Source organism: Alternaria atra (assembly GCF_907166805.1).
Source record: "Alternaria atra isolate CS162 genome assembly, contig: 37, whole genome shotgun sequence".
NCBI classification, from domain to species: domain Eukaryota; kingdom Fungi; phylum Ascomycota; class Dothideomycetes; order Pleosporales; family Pleosporaceae; genus Alternaria; species Alternaria atra.
In genome coordinates, this window is record NW_025091336.1 from 366,950 (window position 1) to 390,622 (window position 23,673).

A 23,673-nucleotide genomic window follows, 5' to 3' on the forward strand; every position below is an offset into this window, starting at 1 on the left:
ATGAAGCCTATGGCTAATGACTGTTCAAGTTAGCACCTCAAAATTCTTACACGACCTACGTCGACATCAACTGATCTTCTCATATTGCATCTCTTACTACGTTGTTCACATTGCTGCTTTTCTTTCCTTCCAACACGGCCGTTCTCGTCATCATCATTAACGCTCTGTTCACCTAAGCTGATCGCAGGTACCCCTGATTCTAAGACGCTCCAGTTAACAGCTGTGTCATATTGTACTTCGTAGTGCAAACTGCCTGGTTTCCATGCCACGCTTATCACTATATCCGCAACTGTCACCCCCCTGGTGTGTACTCTGTCTCTATCTTGTGAAGCATGAGTGCTTGCTCGTGAGCTGATGTCAGCCGTTACGTCGCCTGCATCGGAGTCCGGATATTCTCAGTGCTGGACACACTGACGTGATCCGGGTACAGATTTTCAAGGTCGTACCAACAGCGTAGCATACCTTTCCCTCACATCTCTCAATAGTGGTGACTCCAACACCTTCTCCCAGTCCTCTTTCAGAACGTTCTCCAAAGTAGCAACGCCCACATCGACAAGTATCTTCGTCTCTTCCTCGTTTGACCATGTAACCATAGTAGGCCAGAATGCAATGTGAACTGCCCAGTGCACCACCACCCTCGTTAACCACGCTTTACCAAGCGCCTCTGTATGCTCCCGAGCCACAACATAGGCGTGCAAGAACGCGCTGAGCAAACCTCTACCACCTCTAAAGCGATCAAGAAGGAATGCTTCGGCAGCGAACTGACCAACATCGGTTGCGCTGGTGCCGCGGCGCACCAGTTCCCAGTCTACGACCGTTAAATCGACCGGCTGCTGCTCAACGTCCCGCACGAGAACATTGCCAGGCCAAAAGTCGCCGTGGCAGATGCACTCATTATCTGTTGCAATTAGACTCCCGAATCTTTCGTTGATAAGGTCGGCTAACTGGGGATCGTAACCAAATTGCGTCAGGGCGGTGTGCAGGCCGTTGTAGGGATACCGATAAATGTTAACCGCAATGGGGTTATTGTTGATGCCTCGATCCTCGTCCGGTGAAGCGAGGGAGATGTTCTTCGCGAATACGTGCAATGCAACGAGCCATCTTCCCAGCTGCTCTCCGATGTGTGGTATATCGAGCTTTAGGTCGATGTAAGCGTCCTTCAGATTACGACTACCGCCATCCTCAATTTCGAGTAGCTTGTTCGTCTTATCGTAGCTCAACAGTTGCACTGCGTGTACGTTCGATTTAGGAGGAGTTGCGGGCAGGGGGCTCTCGGTGGAGGATAGGGCCTCTAAAATCCGGGCTTCGTAATCCATACGCGTGGGATCGAGTGCAAAGTCTTTGTTGCTGTGCAGATAGGGCTCTGCATGTTTCAAGATGCGCGTTGAGCCATCATGTTTTGTGATACGGTAGACATAGTTTGCACTGCCTCCTGAGAGAAGCTGTACGCTGGTTGGTGCGGATTGATGCGCCTCAAGATATTCTTGAAGGCCTTGCTCATTTGTAAGATCGTATGAAGACATCCTAGTAAGGAACTGTTAGAGACGAGTCCACTACATCCCCTTTTGTATACAATTGCCTTATCATGTTTTTCATTCCCGACTCATTACAGAGACATTGATTGGTGAAATTGTACGCAGTAGTGACATGATTCAATATGAGTCATTTGCCAAGAGTTGAGCAGTGAAGAGCTACTGCCCCCGATGGACGAAAGCGGGGCTTCGCGAGCTAGGCCGAGCGTAGGATAACTCTATTCGCTTCCACCCCCCGGGTCAGCCCCCCGAGGCATCCATCCTACCCCGCTCTAGACAATGCCTCCATCAAATCTGCGTCTGTCAATACTGCAAGAGTGCATGTAGAAGAGAATCAGTTGTCTCATATTGTACGGAATAGATTGCATCTTTATTAAACTTTCGACTGCTACCCCTTCGCTGCGCTTTCCTGGGTCATGTACCGTCCTCCAGTCAATAGGCATTGATGCGACACGAACACGCTTCTGCAGCCGCGATAGATTCGCTATACCCCATGCGACTATCGAACAGTCAGATCCACCTCTTACCTATACTACCGTCTGAGTTCTCAGAGTCACCAGTCTCGTGTGAGCTTCGGCACAGTATGGAATTGACAACATTCCCGCATACGAAGCGCTCTCTTACTGCTGGGGTGACTTAACTGAACGATGTGAGGTAGTGTGTAACGGTATAGCACATTTGGTCACGGCGAGCCTCCGGGATGCGCTTGTCAGGTTGCGGCTGAAGAACGGGGTCAGGGTTGTCTGGGCAGATGCACTTTGCATTGATCAGTCTGGTGACGAGGAGAAGAGCTCGCAAGTACGCCGCATGAATTCCATCTTTTATCGCGCCAGATGCGTCGTTATCTGGCTTGGTCGCGTCGAGATTGAGCACGCCATGGGTGTCAAACGTCTTTTCGAATCCTTGGAGTACATAAGTGGAAATCCGGAGCACTACGATGCTCATTGGCGTATCTCAGATGTAGCTGCAAGCTGCGGCGGCTCGATACCATGGCATGCGCTTGATCTTTTCTTCTCACTCAGCTGAAAAGCGAGCATCTGAGAGAATATAAGGCCGATTCGACAGTTTGAAATGTAAAGGTACAAAAATTGGTCGCTCATGATCAGTAAGGTAGTAGAGAGATAACGTTGAGATCGACTAGATTTGCGTCTCGCCTTTTCCTCCACTACTAGCAACACTCATTGAACATTATTGCAACCCGCCATTACTACGCTATATCCCGAGGCCCACTAGCACCATCAACCTCACTAATGCTTTCGCAAATACAAAACCACCCATCCCAACAACCTATACACAGCAACAATGACCAACAAATACCCCACATACTTCCCTGTGTTTCCCGTCCCAAACCCGTAAACCCCTAAAACCGCCTTCCCATCCACCAAACATTGATACTGCAACGCACTGGGATACATACACTGGCAACCCCCGCCCTCAAGCCTCTCACAAGCAAAATTCCTCTTCCCAAACTCATTAACCATCATCCCCCTGAAAACGTACGCCTGATAATCGATATAATGAAAAACATACCTCCAAAAGACATTGAGTGTATCAGGCTGCACCATGAACCCATTGACACACATCCAAAGGCCATTGGCAAACGCCGTCGCTGCAAGCGCAACAACAAAGATAGGTATGAGACTCGAAAGCAACACGACCAAAGACTCGGCAGCTAGCAGGTCCAGGAACAACCAAAGCACCCATATCCAAAACCCCTCAGCACTCGGTCTGAACCCACCCAACCAATAGCTCACTACGCTAAACAAAATCGTAATGAGGAAAAGGTACGGAACTCCCACAACGAAATTGGCCAGCATGAAAGCCGTGGGGCCATAAAGGCCATTCGCGCGTTCCTTTTGGTAGATGGCGAGGTCCTCGAGGTATGCTGGAATGTACGCTACGGCCATGAAGGACATGAAGGCGCCACCGAAGAAGATGGCGTTTGTAAAGGCCTGGATGTTGGATTGCGTGGGAGAGAGACGGAGCCAGACTGTGCCCATCATTATGGCCAGACCGAGGTACATGGCTATTCGGATGCCGTAAGCGACGATGTCCCGGTAAGATTTTATAAAGGAGCGGTGGATCAGGGGCCAGAGGGTTGAGAGGGGGGAGGCATGGGTGCTGGAGGAGGGGGCTGAAAGAGAAGATGGGATATGGGAGGTTGGAGCTGTGACAGCGGTTACGCGGAGATTTTCCGAGAGTGTTGCTGCGGCGGGGGATGTGGCCCAGGAAGTATGGAGGTGGGTAAGCCTTTGCGATGCGATGTTGCTGTCTTGGGAGAAATCGGTGTTGATGAGGTCGATGACGAATTCAGCTGGATTGGTGTATAGCGGCATCTATCGACAATCGTGTTAGCCGTCATTTTCTCTGCAACACAGCAGGATTGAGACTCACTTCATACCCCAATCCCTCAAACCACCCCTGCACACCCTTTACCTCCCCATTATAAACGCACTTTCCCCTGCTCAATAGCATGAGTTTGTCAAACAAGCCAAACGTCGCTGTACTTGGCTGATGAATCGACGCAATCACTAAGATCCTATACTTTTTCGCAATATCCCGGACAAATTTGATGACTTCGTAGCTAGCCGCCGAATCTAATCCACTGGTTGGTTCGTCGAGGAACAACAGTTTTGGGGACGTAATGAGTTGGCTGGCAACGCTGACTCGTCTCTTCTGCCCGCCAGACACGCCTTTGCGGATCGGTGTGCCGATTAGAGTATCAGCTTGGGCGGTGAGACCGAAGGAGGCGAGGAGGGAAGTGATCAGGGCTTTGCGGGATGATGCGGGTATCGAACTTGGGAGTGCCAGTTGAGCAGCAAAGTAGAGTGTTTCGCGGACAGTGAGCGAGCCGATTAGCGCATCTTCTTGCTCGACGTAGGAACTTAATTTGCGGAATGCAGCTAGTGTTGTTGGGGCGCCATTTATGCGGAGGGTCTGTTGGATGGTGGCCTTGGGTATTGCGGCGCGGTGGGCGAGGATGTTGAGAAGGGTTGTCTTTCCGGAGCCGCTGGATGTTCTCCGTTAGATGTATGTACGTAGCCTGGGTGAGGATGCTATGAACGTACCTTGGGCCCATCAAGGCCATCATTTCGCCTGCTTCAACCATACCACTCACATTGGATAGGAGATCGATCGGTTGTTGGGATGTTCTATCCTTGACTGTGACAGTGACATCTGCCCAACCAAAGCTCTTCACTTCATCGTTGTTCAGATGCGCATAGTCCGAGCCTACTCTGCCCTTCTCAACATCTTCCGCGGTGCTGGAAGATGACATAGTTGAGCAATCGAGAGTCTCACCAATACCACCAATACGATTAGTGGCGTTATATATGCTACGGAATCAAAGTAGCCTGACTACGAAGGAGTAAGCAAGAATAGTGGTATGTTTCAAGTAGTGCAATTAAGAGAGAACAAGGCAGTATGAGGGTAGAAACGACAATATAATCCACACCTTTTGACAAACTGCCTGTTTATGAAGGTGTTTGATGCGAGATGAGATGGAAAACTTCAAGATCGGATAAACATGGCCATAAAATGAGCAAGAGGAAGGGAGTCAGAAACCCTATAAACCTCGTAAACCCACCACCGTCTCACTCCCCAAGCACTCAAAACATATAGATCCCGATGATACGCAACAAATGGTAGTCCCCGACGGTCCGAAGTCGCTGTCATCGGCGACGATAGTCACCGTAAGTGGTGGCCTAATTCTCAGATCCAAGCGGTTGGAAACCTGCGCCGAGATTATCGTAGCCTGCGAAGCCCAAATGGAGAAAAGGTAAGCATCCCAGACTAATCGGCTACGTCCGTGGTGGTGTTCAACCAACAGCGCTCATTTCACCATGTTCCAAGGTGCCACTCAATACAGAGCTTGGCACCGAGCTGCTGGAGGCTGACGTGCAGCTTACTTCTCCGTTATTGGTTGTCGTATGCATGTGGAGTGCTCCATTCGGGTAACGTTACTTGATACCCGTCCCGTCGTCTGTTCCAGGATATTGCCATGTAATATGCATGGCATCACACCCACATCTACTTGCGTACAATCAGTGCGACCCAACGACCCACCGTTGCAGCTTCTTACAAGACAGCATGGTGCGTACACGTGGCCATCCTGATAAAGTAGCGGTGGAGAAATTCCAGATCAACCATCGTGTCATATCGTAACAGCGTATCCGAGGTGCAGCTGAAGCCCTTCCCGGCGAGCTGGCTGAGTGGCTTGTATCTCCACCCCTGTCATCTTCGGCGACGTTGAGCCGCACGGACGCCACCTGGTGCAACGTCGCCGTCTGTTCACGAGGCTGAAGATACGCCATCTTGGCTATGCTGCGGAACGGAAGAAACCAGCAGATCATAGGTGCTTTCAGCGGCTGGGGTGGGATCAAATTTATTCCGCCTACTCAACAATAAGATACTACTTCAATTGCACTTTCCTCCCTACCAAAACTAGCAACCGAAGCCTCCGCTCAGGGCAAGTAAGAACATCCTAATACATAAATTCACTAATCTCCAACAATTGCGCATCTAGCGCCCTCTTCGCCTGCACACTAGCCTCCCTATTCTGATCATTAAGCCTCTCTTCATACGTCATCTGCAACAACTTCTTCACTTCCTGCTCCCCAAACATATCCCCCTGGACACCGAAGCCCCTGCCATACTCTTTAGCTCTTGTGACGATCGTATCTGGGCCTGCGGTGAAGAGATCAAAGAAGAGGGCTGCGTAGGGTAATGTAGCACCGTCTTCGATGTTCTTGAGGTTTTGCTGGAGGACAAGGATGTTGAGTTGCATTAATGCGCAGCCGTTGGTGTTCATGCGGGTTATCTTGGAGGTGCAGAGATTGAGGAGGTATGTGTCCATCAAGGTCGCTAGGCCGCGTGTTATGTGCATGTAGGACGCGGTTGGGATGTAGGTTGATACTTCGGTGTCGAAGGAGACAAGTGTGGCGTTAAGGGCGAGGATGGCAGGGTCGGGGTCGCTGAGTAGAGTGTCGATGTAGACGTTCGGTTGTGTGCTCGCGTTGAGCGAATGCAAGATCGTGGATCGGATTGAGAGGTGCAGCGTGCGTAGAACGCGGGTGCTGAGAGAATGGTAGGTTTGTACAACTGCATCGAATATACTGTAGATTGATCAGTAAAAAGGAGTTCTTCCGAATGTCAGGAGTACTCACGCAGCTGTGTCTGCGCTTAATGGGAGATAAACCCGAGCGCTTTGTGGCCTGGGGTCGGAGGAGGAGAGCTGGGTCCAACGTCTGTTATGCCTCTGGCCGTTCGATTCCGCATTAATCGGGTCAGACGCACGATCACTGATATGTCGTAATTGGGCGGCCTTGGTGGCCAGCCACTTCATGCTTGTGTACAGCAAACAAAGGCTGACGATACTCTTCTTGTCCTGTATCATATCCGCTTGATCCAGGGGCTCGTCAGCTTCCACTGCTTCGATCAGAAGAGCGACCTCGTTCTCGATGGCTTTGTTCAACTCCTCGTGATCCAATGGATCTATTCGCACCAGGCGGGCAATGAGTTCTTCCATTGCTTCAGACTCTGCCCATACGGCAGGTGCTTTCATAAGACGGCCGCTTGCTGTAGGCTGTGATCGGCTGACGAGAGCCTTGTACCAGCCACTACACTTCTGGGCGTATGTGTCCATTTGATTGACGATAAGTTGAGAGAAAGCTTGATCGTGGGGAAGGTTGTCCAGCATCTTGCAGAAAGCAGTGATGAGCGTGAAGAATTGTGCAGTTCCCTGTTGGATCAGTATAGATAGAGCAGGTCAGGAGTGAGCAACATACCTTGAAGATGGGCTTTTTGGAGTGTCTCGACCAGTGAGGATCCTCGTTGAATGAGTCGATCTCAATGAACGTTTGAGAACATAACTCGATGAGGGTCTCATCTAGCTGTGGGTGGAAGACGTTGACTAAGAAGTCGTCTAAGAACGAAGTCAAAGTACTCATGCTGATATCAGCATTTGATGGCACGACCTCCTTCAACCGATTCAAAAAGTCTAGTGATGGGGGTAACAGAATGCCCATGTTGAAGACACTGGGCTCAACTAGCAGTTTGTGTCCAGTCGCACTGCCGTCAAGGTTGGTGGTTGTGTTAGTGTTGACATCCTCTGGTCGCTTTGAGTCGGACACGAGTCCAGGCACTGATGTCTTGAGGATGACCTCTAGATCCTCTCGCTCTTTGGAAAGCTCGGCCGCTTTGGTATCCACGTCGGATAGCTTGAACATGCGCTTGTTTCGGTCGCGAGGAGCGCGCGAGAATGCACTGCCAGTGGACGTCTGACCTTGGCCGCCTCTATAAGACGCTTCGCCGTCCGTAGCAAGATAGTCGTGGAGAAGTGACCGCATCTAAAAAAATTGTCAGACAAGTAGCAGCTAAAATATTGCAGACTACTAACCTCACTTTGGTACAGCTTCCACAACTCTTTGAAGCCACGGGTCAATGTTGCACTTGATGCAGCTCGATTCTCTCGCCGAACGATGCCTGCCACAACGTCGTGCACAACCCGGTGGCTTTCCGCAATTGCTTCAAACCGTGCATAGAGAGTCCACATCAAGTCGTTTAGAAGAGTAGTCCGAACATCTTCGTTTTCAACTTCAGTCTTGGCTTTGCCCTTCTTCTTAGCGGAGTAGGCTCGCAGTATGCTCGGGTGCCGTTGCGCGACTTCGTTGTTAGACTTGTCTACAACCTTGAAGAGCTCGACTGGCAGCCGTTGTTCGATAGTATCTACTGCCATGTCTAGGCGGCTCATCTTGTTCAGCGCCTCGATAACCAGTCGTATGTACTGGAACGTGTCTGTCTCAGGATTATGCGTGGAATCGTCCGTCATCTGGGAGTGTAAGTAGGATACGTCATAGATAGAGGCATACATACTGGCTCGGAAGTATCGAGACCGTCTAGGAAATAGTAAAGCAACCGGCCTCTTGCATCAGTCTGGGCGCGCTGAGACAGATCGCCCTTGACTTGGTTCTGGGCGTATTCCTTCCATCTGTCCTCGCAGTAGGGCGATTTGAGGTAGAGATGACTGTGAAGTTCTTCGATCAAGATATCAGTCAACGATACTTCTTGGTTGCTAAGGTATGTGCGCAAGTCAGACAGGGCTCCAATCTTCTCCATTTCAGTCTTCCGTATCATGCGTAGCGCATCTTGTAAGATGTCTACAGCTGTCAGAAAACGCTTCTCCGATATGCGAGCCTCCAGTCTCTCAGGTACGAGCTGTAGTTTCTCAATAGTGTCGAGCATTTGTAACATCTCATCGTAGTTCTGAGAGGTAGTGGCAAACTCCTTGAGCTCTGGCTTAGCTGTAGAGAGTTGCGACTTGGCCGCGACAAGTGAGCCTTTAAGAGTTCTGACACGGTGTTGGGAGTTTTGTAGACTAGACTGAATCTGATGGAAGGTACCAATGGAGCTGTTGAAACCTTGGTGGTGTTCGTTGACGATGCCTTTCAGGGCGTTCTGTAGCTGATCGTGCGTTTGCTGGAACTGACCAGCCTGACTTGCCAGACCGAGCGAACTCGAATCCATGAGTTTTAGGGCAACTTCGATGGGAACGCATTGGTCTTTGGTCATGAATCCCCAATTTTGTTGTATGTATTGGAGCACCTCCTCGATTGCTTGGCTACCCTGTCCATTGTTTGCGTTCCTGGGCCGGCTCCCGTTCTGTCGCTCTCCGCTACGACGTTTCGCTGGGCTGCGTTCGATACTGGTAGGCCGTGTGACCTGGCGAGGGCTCTCGTCGCGCGCTGCAAAGCCGCCTCCTCCATAACCGCCGGGTCTGCGCTCTCGGTCGCTGCTAGGTCTCCTTTCCATCTCATCTTCCTGGGCAAGGCCACCGTAGCCACCAGGTCGTCGGGGTCGTTCGCGCTCATTGCTCGGTCGTGGTGCATAGTTGTTGTCTTGCTGCGCGCTCATGCCACCGTATCCACCTGGTCTTCGTGGTCGCTCACCGCTTGGCCGGTCATCGTAGTTGCTGTCACCACCCGCGTATCCATTATATCCTCCGCCAGCGTAGTTGCCGTTGCCATTGGCATAGCCTCCATTGGCTCCCGCCCGCGAGTAGCCTGGATTGCGCGACATGGTAGACTCAGATGTCGCGCAGTGTTGTGTTCCTTGTGTTCCTTATTTCCGTATTCATGGTGCGCAATGGCGAGGTTTGCGCATCATTAGGTATATGTGTGGTGCATGTGTACCGTTGCGGGGAGCTCGGGGGTGTTGGAATAGCAGGGATCACGGAAGTCGCGAATGTCAATCTAATGTAGAGGAAAGGGCCGAACATGAACTGGAAGGCACGACGTGAGGTATGCACATGTATATTGTATTATCTGGCTCTCATAGGACATGCGACATGGCATGACATGGCTCAGTCGTGTAGCTGAAAGTTGGAAACAAGTTGTTTCTACTGTTGCTGCCGTCAAGCGTCAACGTCGCGCCAAGGCTCCCATTCCGCACGTTTCGCCGTTCCGCGCTCCCTAGAAGCTCTCACTCGCGATTCTTTATCCAACCACCAACGCAGGCACGAATCAGCCTCGCGCCTTTACCTCTTTACGCCTCCCCCCTGCTATGTCGCGCTGAGACCGTCTCCGCTCCCCGATCAACCGCGAAATCATCTCCCCGATCGCGATTTCTCCACAAACATGGCTGCAGTTTACGCCAATGGCGCGAATGGCGTGAACGGCGCTGGCAGCATGTTCCCACCACCACGATACTCGGACGTGCCCAGCTCCATCACCATCTCGGTCGCCGACGATGAGGGAGGCCAGCTCGATGTCGAAATTCCCCTAGACGAGCAGATCCAGGACGACCCAACCGAGCTATGCGACATCTTGGAGGCTGAGAAGAGCGCGACATCGACGTGGGTGCAGGTCGCTGTCGCCTATGCGAAGCGCAAGAGGATAGAGACGGCTATAGATGTGCTGAGACAGGCCACTCAAGTCTTCAATCGCGCGCGCGGTGAGGACAGGCTCAGCATCCTCAACGGTCTCTGCTGGCTGTACCTGCTCAAATGTCGCGAAGCACCGCGCGTTAGGCCTCGTATGTCATCACATCAGATCCTCTATATCTTTGCAAAGGCTAACATGTACAAGAAAACGCAGATGGTGATGTCAAATTGAAAGAGTACTGGATCCAGTCGGCTACCGGCGTACTCAACGATGCCTCCCGTATCAGCCCCTCGCACCCCCCACTGTTCCTCGCTCGTGGTGTCTTATACCTCCTCAAGGCCTCACTCCAGGGCCCTGCAACTGCTGCCGGCTCTACTGTCAGCCCAGAGCGCATGGAAACTCTCAAGCAGGCCGCGAAATGCTTCGAAGACGCGCTGAGGGCATCCAACGGAAGGAACCTCATGGCCAAGATGGGCAAGGCCCGTGTTCACTACTCCATGGGCAAGTGGGCAGACGCCCTGAAGGGTTACCAGAACATCCTCGAGAGCTCTCCGGACCTCCTCGATCCAGATCCACGCATCGGTATCGGCTGCTGTTTCTGGCAACTAGGCCACAAGGACGAAGCTGCCAGCGCCTGGCAAAGATCTCTCGAGCTGAACCCAAAATCAAAGATTGCCCTGATTCTGCTTGGTATCTACAACTTCCAGCAGACCGCCAATCTTTCCACCTCTGACCCCAAGTTCGCCGCACTGATCAAGAAGGCGACTGGTGAATACATCCAACCCGCTTTGAAGATCGACAACCAGTACCCCTTGAGTTGTGCAACAGTTGGTAGCTATCTTGCTCTGAGGAGGGATCTCGCCAAGACTGAAGATGTTGCAAAGCGTGCCATCGAGCTTACCGACACCAACGCCATAGCCAGCGATGGTTGGTACCTACGAGCCAAGGTTGCGCATCAACAGGACAACACTTCACTTGCTGCAGAGTACTACCAAAAGTCCGACCAGGCTCGAGGAGGCGAGGAGCGGGGTTTCATACCAGCCAAGTTCGGACTTGCTCAGATGAACGTCCTAATGAACAACTACGACGGCGCCAAGTTCCGCCTCGAGAAGATCCTCCAGCAATCGCCTAACGTGGAAGCGCAGACACTACTTGGCACCTTGTTCGCTGAAGACGTTTTCGCCGCTCAGAACAGCAAGTCCACCGAAGACAAATCCGCAGAGTTGAAAAAGGCATTGAAATATCTCGAGAGCGTGCAGAGCGCATGGAAGGACCCAAAGAAGAAAGTCACTCCTGACCAGTCGGTACTGCTCAATCTGGCCCGACTGTACGAGACCGACCACCCTGAGAAGAGCTTGAAGTGTCTTGAAGAGGTAGAGCAGATGGAGATTGAAGCCATCCCAGAGGAAGACTACCCAGAAGGAGTTGAAGAGGGTGCCGAACTCACAGCAGCACTGCGCCAGCTCCTGCCGCCTCAACTGCTTAACAACATGGGTTGTTTCCATTTCCAGGCCGAACGCTACGTACGTGCTCAAGAACTTTTCCAGGTGGCACTCAACGCCTGTGTCAATGCAGAGAACCGCGACGATACCATCGACACAGACGCGCTCGTCACTTCCATCAGTTTCAACCTTGCCCGAACTTACGAAGCTGAGGGCCAAGCGGAGGAGGCGAAGAAGGTGTACAACAGTCTGCTTCAACGACACCCCGATTACGTCGACGCGCGCATCCGTCTTACCTACATCGCCTTGAGGGAGAACCCACAAGACGAGGGTCCTAGAGCAATGAAGGATCTCTTTAAAGAAAACGAGGATAATGTCGAGGTGCGAGCCCTGTATGGATGGTATGTCAACAAGTCGAAGAAGAAGACCTCCAACTTTGCAGCGGATGATGAGCAACGAGTCTACAAGCATACTCTGCAGAAGTCCGATAAGCATGACCGTTACTCGCTTATGGGCATGGGCAACATTCACTTAGCCATCGCGCGTGAGATGCCTCGAAGTTCAGAACAGGACAAAGAGAAGCGACGGAAGGGCTACGAGCGAGCAGTGGAGTTCTTCGACAAGGTGCTGCAACTCGACCCAAAGAACGCATATGCTGCTCAGGGTATCGCAATCGCACTGGTAGAAGATAAGAAGGATTACTCGACAGCCCTGCAAATCTTCAGCAAGGTCAGAGAAACACTCAAAGATCACAGTGTCTTTGTCAACTTGGGACACACATACTGTGAGGTCAAGCAGTATGCGAGAGCAATTGAAAACGTAAGCTTATCTACCCTGCTTCACTTTGGTATGATATACTAACACATTATAGTACGAAGCAGCCCTGTCTAGAAACAGGCACAATGACCCAAAGATTCTGGCTTGTCTAGGACGAACTTGGTATCTCCGAGCCAAACACGAACGCAGCATTGCCGCATACCGAACAGCTCTCGACTACTCAAAGCAAGCCCTCAAGGCCGCTCCCGCAGACCTCAACTCTCAGTTCAACGTCGCTTACATCCAATTCCTGATCGCCACCGAGATCAACAAGCTTCCAGAGACGCAGCGCACGCTCGAGGAAGTTGACGAGGCTGCGACAGGTTTGACCGAGGCGATCGAAGCACTTGACAAGCTTGCTAAGGAGGAGGCACCACCTTTCCCACGTGCAGACATTACCATGCGTGCAGACATGGGTCGCAACACCATGGTAAAGCAGCTCGAGCGCTCTCGCGAGAAGCAGGCATCATTCGAGGGTGAGAACGCGACCAAGCTCGACCAAGCGCGCCGCATTCGCGAAGCTGAAGTACGTCGCCGTGAGGAAGAGAAGGCACGCGCGGAGGCAGAAGCTCTGGAGAAGAAGCGCAAGTACGCCGAAGAGCAACAGCGCCTCCTCCAGCGCGACCGCGAACTTATGGAGAAGCGTAACGAAGAAGAGCGTAGACGCATGGAAGAGGATGAGGACAAGGAAGTCCGCAAGGCAGAGCGGAAGGCGCGTGGGCCTAAGGGCCCGAAGCGGAAGAAGAAGAACGCGGACTCTGATACCGACGATGGCTTGCCCTCTGACGACGATGAGCCGCGCTCAAGGCGTAGGAGGACCACGGCTAGCGGCACCGAAGACCTATCCGACGAGGAGCGACCCCGTGAGAAGAAGAAGAGGAAGCTGGCTCGCAAGAGCGAACCCGCCGGTAAATACAAGTCCGCAGAGTTCATCGATGATGAGAGCGACGAAGAGGCTGCCGCGCCCACCGGAGATGCGGACAAGGCTGATGCAGCGGCGGGCAGCGACGATGAAGGCGCTGCTGCTGCGGCTCCCCGTCCTCGCAAAGCTCGTGTCGTCGACGACGAAGACGAAGATGACGACGCCATCGCTGCGCCGAAAGCTAACGGTGACGTCGCCATGGATGATGATGAGGATGAGTAGAACCATCGCACGTCAACTCATGGTGAAGCCCGTTAGTTTCGAAGCTCGGTGGAATGGTCGCATCCGGCGTTTGAGTTACCTTGTTTGATCTTCCGCGCTCTTATTGTTTTTCCATATCACATTCTTGCATCAGCGCTACGGCGTCTTGGGGACGGAACAGGAATCATATCATCAGCTAGTCTATTCTATAGCACCACCAAAATTTGTATACCACACGTACGGCGGAGTAGAGCTGCAAATTAAGTAAATGTACAATAGAGCTTCCTTCAAAAATTCTCTGCTTGACTTTGATTCGCCTGATTGTAATGCCATGCTGACAATAATTGATTTAAAGTGCCCATTCATCCTTGTCATCTGTCGCGCTGATAAAAGGTTCATTGACAAGTTTGACGGCAAGTTCACCACATAGCACACTAATACCACGTTAGCAATCCATCCACGAACGAAATAGAAAGGAGACTTACCAGCTACTCCCAACCAAAGCGTCCAACTCCTTAATGGCCCTCTCCCTCCCTTTCCCAACCTTAACCCCCCTCTGCACCTCCGCCTGCAACTCCGCAATCCTCTTCCCCCTCGCAATCCCTGCAAGCTCCACCACCCTCTTAGCTAGACAATCGCTATGGAACGCATGTTGGCAGGGAAACACAAAGAACTGTCTCGCCAACAACGGTAAGCCACAGACATAGCATCGCTCTCCCGGTTCCACAATCGCATATCGTTGCTCCAGGGCTTTGATATCGGATTTGATGTGTGTAGCTGTCGCTTCACTATCATCCATTTCCTGTTTCAAGCTGTCTATCTTATGACTGTAGTCTTCCAGCGCAGCACAAATCTCCTCTTTGAAATCGTCGATGACGACGAAATCGGGGAAGAAAGGAATCAAGTCTTCTATCCTGAGTAAATCCACTCTCCTTAGAAACTCAATAGCCGTCTTGATACCGCTAGATTGCGAAATGACTTTCTTGGCAATGGCGAGCCAGAGTTTCTTGCGGAGAGGAGGGGATGTGTTGGAGCGGTCGGCGACGGTAGAGGCAAGGTCTACTTCGTCGTATTTCAGGGCGAGGTCGACGGCTTGCACGTATTGTTGCATAGAGCTGTAGATGTGAACGCAAGATTGGACGCGTTTGTGTTGGATGCAGAGGCGGAGGGCGAAGTCGGCGTCGTAGTTTTGTTCGTGGGCAAGGGATTGACCTTCGAGGTAGGCGAGAAGGGCGGATTCATCGGGAGTGGGATGTGAGGCGTAGATGGAGATGAGGGTGTTGTGGATGGCGGCGTCGGTGGAGTTGTGTTGGTTGATTTCGAAGAGGAGGTAGCGGACTGCTTGATTTTGGTTCAAGGACGCTTTGGTGTGGTTGTTGTAGTTGAGGAAAGCTGGGATGAGCTTCTGTGCGTCGAATGTGGAGTGGCGCATCATGATGTCGACCAGCTCGACTGGCACGTGTGCCATGAGTACGGAGCTGTACTTGTAGAAGATCTCTGGATCTGTCTGCTTCTTAAGGACGTCCAGAGACTCTTGCCACCGCTCGCGTTGCACCCAGTACGACAGTACGTAGTTGTAGTCATTTACCACAGTAGCGAAGTAGAGCAATTCCTCCTCGCGACCGTGGCTACTGATAATCTCGTAGACCGTCTTACGGTCCAATTCAGCCTTGTACTTTGCTACGAAGTCTTGGTATTCTTTCCTGATGACCGATAGTTGATCGTGAGTTTCAGCGGTATTCATGCTCTCTGATAGCTCGGCCTTTGTGGTGATGGTGTCATCGAGAGTGTTGAGCTTAGCCATGTAGAGCTCAATCAACCAGGTAGCGACCATGGTCCTCTGCATGATTGATGACTTCTTCAGCGTGGAAAGCTTCGTCACCAAGTACTTCCGTAGCGCGTCCTGCTCGCCGTTGTCGATGAACGTCAGTGCAACTTGCTCAAAGGGTTTTGTGCTTCGACCATAGATCGTCGCAGCCTCCATCCACTGGCTCTTCCCAACGAGGTAGTCACCAGATGCCGTTGCCACTGCATCCTTCTGGGCTGGTGTTTTGGCATATTGTGAAGCCGCCTCAAACTGTTGTGCTTTCAGCATGATCTTCCAGACATCCCGACTCTCGTCTGTCACAACTATTTCGAAGATTTCCTGGGTTGTAAAGAGCCAGTAGGTGTTCTTCTTCAGGTCAGCTACCAAACCAAGCGCACTTTGCCCAGGTTCCAGCACAACCTGGTCAAGGACGACTGTGTCGTCGAGACGATTGATGGCTACGATCCTGCCCTCAACTAGCTGAAGAATATGCCACTGGCTCAGTATCATCGAACTGACTGCGTCCTGTGTTCGTCGTGTGCGTCCGCTAGCCGTTTGTGAAGGCGGCACCTGAGATCTAGGCAGCATCTTTGAGTCTCCAAGAACCTTGCTGCCAAGCTCAGAAGTATCCTGCGATAGGTACAGCTTGCCGTGTAATACGCCTTGTGATGTGAGCCAACCAAAAATCCTCTCCATATTTGATTCCTCGCGATTTAAGTTCTCGTGGTTTTCTGGAGAGACAGATAGTAGCGAGGTTGCTGTGGAGGCCACATTGGACACCTCATGAACTGTCGCTGATTCGCTCTCGAACAACTTTGAGAATATAGACCCGCTTCCTTCAGATCCTTGACGTCCGACTTTGCCTGCGAAATGGAGGAAGGTCGAAGGTGTCGCAACAATGATGCGCCGCAGATCTGTTCTTCCTGGCACCATATCTGTCCATAGCCCTGTAATGGGACCATCATTTGTCCTATACACACTCTTTAGGTACCTTTCTTCCCTTCTATAGAATTCGGATGATGGTTCAATGTATACTTCGTAAACATTACCGTCTGACGCGCCCACAAGTATCTCGCGAGTCGACGCAGTAGGTTGAGAGGGATTCCACGATATGCTCTCTATGACAACACCCTTTAACCGTGATAGCGCCTTTGGTGTCCGTGATTGTGTGTGGAGGTAGTAGTTTTCGGCGAGGGTAGTGGTTACGATGAGATGAGATGCGGAGGGGTCGAGGAAGAGACGCCTGATGACGCCGACCTCTGACGGCTTCTTCGGTAGGTCGATATCTTGAGATATGTAAGCAGCTGTTCATGTTCTTCTTTGGATATTCGAATCTGCTCTACGAACCGTCTATATCTGCGGGACTATCCAGATCTATGCGCAGAATGCGCCCAGTCGACAGGGCCAGTACCACCACATTGTTCGCCACGGCAGCAGCCACAAAGTCGGAGGAAATGTTGAACTGTAATGTTACGCGCTCTATATTGAACATGGGTCCTGACGCATCCTCTTGCATGTTGCTTGTGCTGGGCGGTGCATACCCGCTCGAGGTATCGTAAGCCATGTCGGGCTTCGTGTTCAGCTCTCCGCTATCGTGGGTTCCTGCTCATTATTTGCGCGACAATCCACAGCCCCAGTACTCTATCTCACTGTGCTGATGAGTTCCGCTACAGCTATGAGCGCATCTGGTTGTCGGTGACGCCTAAGCTTGGAGCTTGGACTTCGGCGATGGAGCGGAGATAAGCCGGCTTTGGCGCAACATCATGTGAATTCGCGTTCTCCACAAACGACTGGCTAGGGTTTGCTCAGACCCGACTCAAACTTTACCTACAACTTCTCCATATGAAGAACTTCATCAATCCATAGCCTGCTGCAGTACAGTAAATATACAAGGAGTTTCGTTTCTTGCTGATAAAAAGAAAGCATTTTCAGTTTAACTCGTCGTAGTACTATTCCATAGTGCGCACCACTAGGGGGTTGATAGGGACAGGATAGGCTATTATAGTGCTTCCATCGAAACTTTGGCTGTCAAACGCCTACCGTTATTAAGATCCTAACACGGAGTGAAAGGTGTCAAATACAACGGAAGGAGCTGCGAAAATGTCAGAGAAGCTGAGGGATGCTATTCCCGTCTTCTGCACCGCCAGTATCCCGAAACGAGTAAGCCGATTAGCTTTCGTGCAATGAGTCTTACGCACATTCTCAGGATCGCGAGTTTGACTGGTAAACAGATTCTAGAAAATTATCACGTTGAGCCATGGAGTGCCGGGGTTTAGTGGTGACGAAGGGCCGGGTATGCGAAGCGGAGGAGCCGTCATCAGGTCATGGACCTCTACCCACGGAAGCATTCGCTAACAAATCGCATAGCCGTGCTCATAGACACACAAGTCATACCTCGGTTTACCAGTTATACCTCCGCACCTCCTTCCGAGGACTCCTCAACACCATGCCTAGATTGAAGCGCGGAAGACCTCATCGGATGGACAGAGCAGCACTCAAATCGCTGGAGGGATGGCATCGCCTCTTACGAGCTTTTCATCCTAGATCAGCAGACTTTGAAGGACAAGATCTGCCTCTTGGTGACAGTAAAAGATGGTGAACTCTCACGTGACCCAAGAAATCTGCTCGTATCGTGTTCAGATGGGATTTCAAGTCCTCCTTGGCCACACTCAGCGTCAAGGTTCAATTTTGTGGCGGTGATGGTCATTTTGAGACAACTGCGACGGATGGGGTCATCCGATATTACGACGATTAGGTCGACGCGATCTTAGTATCCTAGCCATGCTGGATCCTGGTGTATTCCATCCTCACAATTTCGGCTCGACAGGTCCCGAAGAATGCTCACTCACTCGAAATCCCTACCGATACCCAATTCCAACATCCCGGTTAGTACCACGGTTTTTCAGAATTGCATCGGCAATTCGCGCCTTGCTTTCGTCATCGGTTCCATCCCTCTAACCCATGTGTCAGTATATATCCCCCATTTCATCGTCTTAAGATAACCTAACCTGCGAATCACCGTTCGAAACTCTTCCTGCTCCATGTCAATGAAAGAAGTGATGTTCCGAGGACATCCTATCCATGGCCACTGATCAAGATGTGCAGCGCTCATCCCTTGATACACCTTGATCTTGCTAAAACCCTTAGAGCACAAACGATAAATGTGTGGTGTAACTAACGCTAACATGCCTAGCAAGCGCGAATACAGAGCATCGCTGCTCCTTGGCCAACACGTATTTTCTAGGTTCAATTGGAAGACAATGATGGTGTTCTTGTTGGATAGCGTAGACAGATGTTCCATACTGGCCTCCAAGGAATCAGTAGAGACAATCCACGGTACAGGATTAAGATTATCTCTCTCGCCACTGTCTCGCCTGTGTACTGGCCGGATCTCCATACGTCACCACGCACGGCAGGGTCCTTAGACATAGGGGTTGGGCTTCCAAGACACGCTTTCCGCGAGCCATGACTTGGTCATAGACCATGTCTCTCAGCTCACGAGGGAGGGCTGCATGGAATGCGAAGCAGAATGTGATTTGAGATTGACGATGCCGCTTGTAAACTTAATTAGGCGTTCTTCGCGGGCTTTTCCGTGACGGTTCAATGATCCATACGTCTTTACAATCAGTGCGCGTAACGTATTTGACTACATCATGCCTCTCATCCAATTTGCGTCGCGGATACGTTCTTGCTACACTCAGTGATCTATGATTACACTTAAGACGTAGACCGAATAACATACAGCTCCTACAGTATTGCATGCGAATGACCAAGGTTACCACACTCCATCGTGATGACTGAGAAGTGGAAGATACTGTTGCAATTCATGAGGCAGTTTGCAGTTCTGCCCAGAGCGGAATATTGGGTTTGATATTCGTGATACCTACGGATTTGAGTGCCTTTTATCCTCGAAAGCAGGCAAGTAATTACGGCGGAATCATGAACACGTAGGTAACAACACACGAAGGAACACCTCGGCGCTAGTGCAGGCATTTGTTGGCCAACTGATATGAACCTTGATGATTCAACTTAAGTACGCATATGAAGACTCGCTTGTGAACCGCGTTAACATAAGTTTAGGCTCAAGTATAAAGAGAGTGTATTACTAGATGAACGCTGGTCAGGTAGAGCAGAGATCTGATGGTAGCCATTTAAGCCTGGTAAGGTAATAAGTTATGTTATCTAAGGCTGCATGCTATACGTCCCGCTGCACTAACCCTTGCCCATTTCGTTGGACGTGGGAAGCAGCAGCAAGTAATTCGATGCACCATACTAGGGTCGCATCGTATTTGGAAACGAGTGTTCTGAGGAGATGCAGTGCATTGCAAATCAAGTCGCGGGGTTTGGACATGGTCATGCCCTATCTGCGTCCTTCGGGTCCGTATCACAGGCTGCTTGTCCATGCCCCTCAGCGAACGAGCAATTACTATTCGTTGTTCGTCTGTTTTCACCAATTTTAAACGCTGTAATATTGGTGGCGCAGCGCCACGGACCGAGAACATGCAGAGATGAAACAAGGGTATGCATGTGCAACGAGGCTGAAGTCCAGCTGAACCTTGGGGTTCGAGAACACCCCCGCTATAGATGCCACCATTGCACTCACAATGTAGCTTTTACGTGGGCGGAAAAACTCTCTCTGTCGGACCTTAGGTCTCTATTACAACGACCCAATGGTGAATATAGCTTTCAATGTTAATGAGTCCTCACAAGACTGGACTAATGGTGATCCCTTCAGGCACGATTCGTACGATTCCAAGACCAGAACGAACCTGGCCTGTACCTCGTTCACCCTCAGAATGAAACCGCTCCTTGCGATGTCGAGTATGTCCAACTGCCAAAGGAGTTTTCTGTCGCTCCAACCTTCCCGATCCCACGAGAGAAGTCGTAGCTAATATGGGCGAATCTAAAGGATAATATTCGTCCATGGTCTTATGGGAAAACCAACCAAGACATGGCAACATCCAGAAACTGGTTGCGTATTCTTTCGAGATCTCTTGCCACAACAGATGCGCGAGCAATTACCTGAGGGAAGAGCTCGAATATGGTCATACGGATATCCCGCCGACGTAGGCTTTCAAACATCACAAATCTACGACTTTGCTCTTTCCCTTTTACAGGAGGTTAGAGATATACAGAATGGGTGTGAAGGAAGACGGATTATTTGGGTCTGCCATTCGTTAGGTGGTATAATCGTGAAGCGGGCCCTGAATGAAGCGTGCGGTCAAAGTCAATATGTCAACATCTTCAGAGCTACCATCGGTATTACATTTCTAGGAACGCCCCATCAAGGATCCGGAACAGCAACAATTGGTCAAATCGCTGCTGGCATCGCAGGAGCCTTCGTACCGGGAGCACAGATACTGAATCGTGGGCTGCTCAGGAATCTAGAACGGAATAGCACGACTCTTTTTGAAACTTCAAATCGGTTTGCTTCGATTTGTTCCAAGTTCCAGATATACACCTTTTATGAGTCGCGACCGCTCATGGGAACCCGTGTGGTAGGTCCACTTATTTTTCTTCCTTATCACGTTGAGGATTTGTTTACCATAACACATGCGAAAGTGGATGTCCCCGCAACACAAGTATGCAGATCACCAAAAAGCGCTTCTGTTGACTGGGATCGGTTTCTTGAGTTCAAGGAATCCATGATCAGTTCGGAAGTGTGCGATGGTCCTTTCGGAGGCATGACGGCAAACCGAACTGCATTGCGTTGCATGTTACTTGTGCCTTGCCCTACTTTCTCAAGCTGATTATCTTCGCAGGTTGTCACGCGATCCTCCGCCGTACTTAATCTTCCAAATGAGACTGCCAGAGAGCTTAATGCAACCCATCAAAGCATATGCAGGTTCAAAGATCGAAGCGATTCGAATTGGCGTCCTGTTTTGAACAGTATCTTGGGCATGGTGACGATGACCGTCAGATCAAGTCGTGGGCCTGGTTTGTTCTACACCTCAAGAGGGATTGAGTCCTCAGCTGACTCTGAAAGTGCCGTCCCGAATTCCCCCGCTTTCGGGGGTTGGAAACCAAAGACAACCACAACCTCCATATCCACGGAGCTCTGTGTTCCAGCAACATCAACACAACTCAATTCCAGGAAGCGGGTTTGCCCCGACACCAAATCCTCAGCCTCCAGCTTTTCAGTTCCATCCATCGCAAGCCCCGGCTTCATACACAGACCAGTATCATGGACAGTACGCAGGATCGACCATTGAATGGACCGCAGAATTGCCGGAAATGACACGCAGACCGGTACCTTCACCTAGCCCTTCCGTACAATCCAACCCGCCCCGTCCGCCAAAAGTACCATTACCCGGAGGCCCTTCAGACTTGCCAGCTCCAAACAGCTCCCGTAGCTCTGTAAACTCTGCGCCAGCAATATTTCAGTCACATACAACTGTCGGTCAGGAGCATCGTGAGAGACGGCCTTACTCATCCTTCAACATTAGCCATGCGAGAGAAGCTGTCTCACCAGTTCCGTTCATATCAAGCTCAACTTCTGTCCCACAGCCCGCTCCTCCAGCCACTCAAAGTTCAACCCCCCAGCCTATTCCTCCGGTCAATCATATTCCAAATCTACAGCCTACTCCCCCGGCTAGTAGTACTCCAGCGCCCTCATCAAGTTCTGCCCCCTCATCAGCGCCACAGAACGAAGCAGAAGAGGTTCCCGCGAACACTGAAGTAGTAGCTATGTGCGACGCCTGCTTGAACAACATCTATTGCTCCCAGAGCCGTTTCCAGTGTACGGAGTGTTACGACTACGACTTATGTTTATCCTGTTTCCAGATTGGTCGAGTATCCAAGTCCCATAAGAGTAGCCACGCTGTGCGCCACATTCTGAAGACTGAGGTGCTCAAACAAGATGACTTCATACCCCCACACGACGACGTTAATCCCGAGAAAAGCGTGGACCAAGTGAAAACTTTCATCACCTTGGAACCGGATGTCAATCGACCTGAATGTGAACTACGCTGGCATTTCCTCCATGGAACTGATAGCCATCTCCGATACCTCACAGCAACCGCCGAGCCCGGTCACTATGCTGCGCATCTTACTATTCAGACTCGCTTATCAGGCTCTCTGACTCAAGCCGGGAAAGATGTTCTGAAGCAAGAAGGACTAGGGTATCTTCGCATTGGGCTTGGTACCTTGAGAAATAAGAAACAGTTCTTCCGATCGCGATATCATGAAGAGTCTTTTCAGTCTCTTGTATTGGAAGAAGGCCAGATAATTGACAAATTGCTCAATAACTACTGGTGGACTGTAGTCAAGCTGCCAGGAGGTGGTGGGCCTGTCGATATACATGCTGATTGCGTTTTCCCGGTAGAGACTCCTGAGGATTTGGGGCTGATCATCCAGTGGTCTGGCATCAGGGCGTTCGAAAGCGGCAATGAGGCCACCGTATCAATCAACGTTACAGATATTCGGTAAGACTGGGCCACAGTACACAAATGATTATAGCTCCATACTAACACTGCCTTGACAGCCTCTACGATATACGGGACTTCACTGAACCTTTGAAAGTGCCTCCAGAGCAGCCCCCTCCGCCGCCTCCCGCTGCGTCTACACCAGCGGCCAAAATCTCCACACCCGCTCTGCATAGTCAAGCAGAAGATGAGCCCGAAGAGGACATTACAGCGGAGGATCTTCTCTCCGCTCTCCTTCAAATCCAGCAGAGCGTCGAAGATGCACGACAACGAGCGCAGCTCGAGATGGCTATCAAACAACGGCTGAAACAGCAAGAAGAGGAAAGGCAAAGTGCAGTACTAGGCTATATGTTCGCCAAAGCCTTACAGGAGCAAGCTATATTAGAGCAAGAGCGACGGGAACAAGAGGAAGCTAGGAGATTTCTAAATTTAATGGGCTTTAACGTTTGAAATGTAAATAGTCTCGGGCGAGTCTCTGGTGCTTGAAGCCATCCTCAGGCTGATCGCTAGTGACCTTGGTTTGAGTAATCTCTTGTTCGGGAGCCGGTACCTCGACCTTCGTATCGAGCATGCTCACCGCGAATCAAAGTCCTTCATCGGTGGAGTTTACCATGATAATATCCACTCACGCGTTCCAGATCGGTGAAGAC

At 51.0% G+C, this 23,673-nt stretch overlaps 5 protein-coding genes across 5 annotated transcripts; 2 read left to right on the forward strand and 3 right to left on the reverse strand.

Annotated features, from left to right (window-relative positions):
* Positions 1-434: 434 nt before the first annotated feature.
* On the reverse strand, positions 435-4,809 carry ALTATR162_LOCUS11846 (uncharacterized protein; the record flags this gene model as incomplete). Its single annotated transcript, XM_043319488.1, has 4 exons — positions 435-1,524; positions 3,063-3,868; positions 3,927-4,542; positions 4,601-4,809. The coding sequence occupies 4 exons, from the start codon at positions 4,807-4,809 to the stop codon at positions 435-437; spliced, it is 2,721 nt and encodes a 906-aa protein (XP_043175423.1).
* A 1,206-nt stretch (positions 4,810-6,015) lies between these two features.
* On the reverse strand, positions 6,016-9,608 carry ALTATR162_LOCUS11847 (uncharacterized protein; the record flags this gene model as incomplete). The annotated part of the gene is made up of 5 exons (XM_043319489.1): positions 6,016-6,646; positions 6,698-7,272; positions 7,319-7,879; positions 7,930-8,361; positions 8,406-9,608. The coding sequence occupies 5 exons, from the start codon at positions 9,606-9,608 to the stop codon at positions 6,016-6,018; spliced, it is 3,402 nt and encodes a 1,133-aa protein (XP_043175424.1).
* A 557-nt stretch (positions 9,609-10,165) lies between these two features.
* ALTATR162_LOCUS11848 (uncharacterized protein) lies at positions 10,166-13,813 on the forward strand (the record flags this gene model as incomplete). The annotated part of the gene is made up of 3 exons (XM_043319490.1): positions 10,166-10,562; positions 10,616-12,672; positions 12,725-13,813. 3 exons carry the CDS (start codon positions 10,166-10,168, stop codon positions 13,811-13,813), a joined length of 3,543 nt encoding a protein of 1,180 aa, XP_043175425.1.
* Positions 13,814-14,141: 328 nt separating this feature from the next.
* ALTATR162_LOCUS11849 (uncharacterized protein) lies at positions 14,142-17,115 on the reverse strand (the record flags this gene model as incomplete). Its single annotated transcript, XM_043319491.1, has 3 exons — positions 14,142-14,226; positions 14,278-16,885; positions 16,947-17,115. The coding sequence occupies 3 exons, from the start codon at positions 17,113-17,115 to the stop codon at positions 14,142-14,144; spliced, it is 2,862 nt and encodes a 953-aa protein (XP_043175426.1).
* A 4,718-nt stretch (positions 17,116-21,833) lies between these two features.
* On the forward strand, positions 21,834-23,473 carry ALTATR162_LOCUS11850 (uncharacterized protein; the record flags this gene model as incomplete). The annotated part of the gene is made up of 2 exons (XM_043319492.1): positions 21,834-23,023; positions 23,083-23,473. The coding sequence occupies 2 exons, from the start codon at positions 21,834-21,836 to the stop codon at positions 23,471-23,473; spliced, it is 1,581 nt and encodes a 526-aa protein (XP_043175427.1).
* Positions 23,474-23,673: the final 200 nt, after the last annotated feature.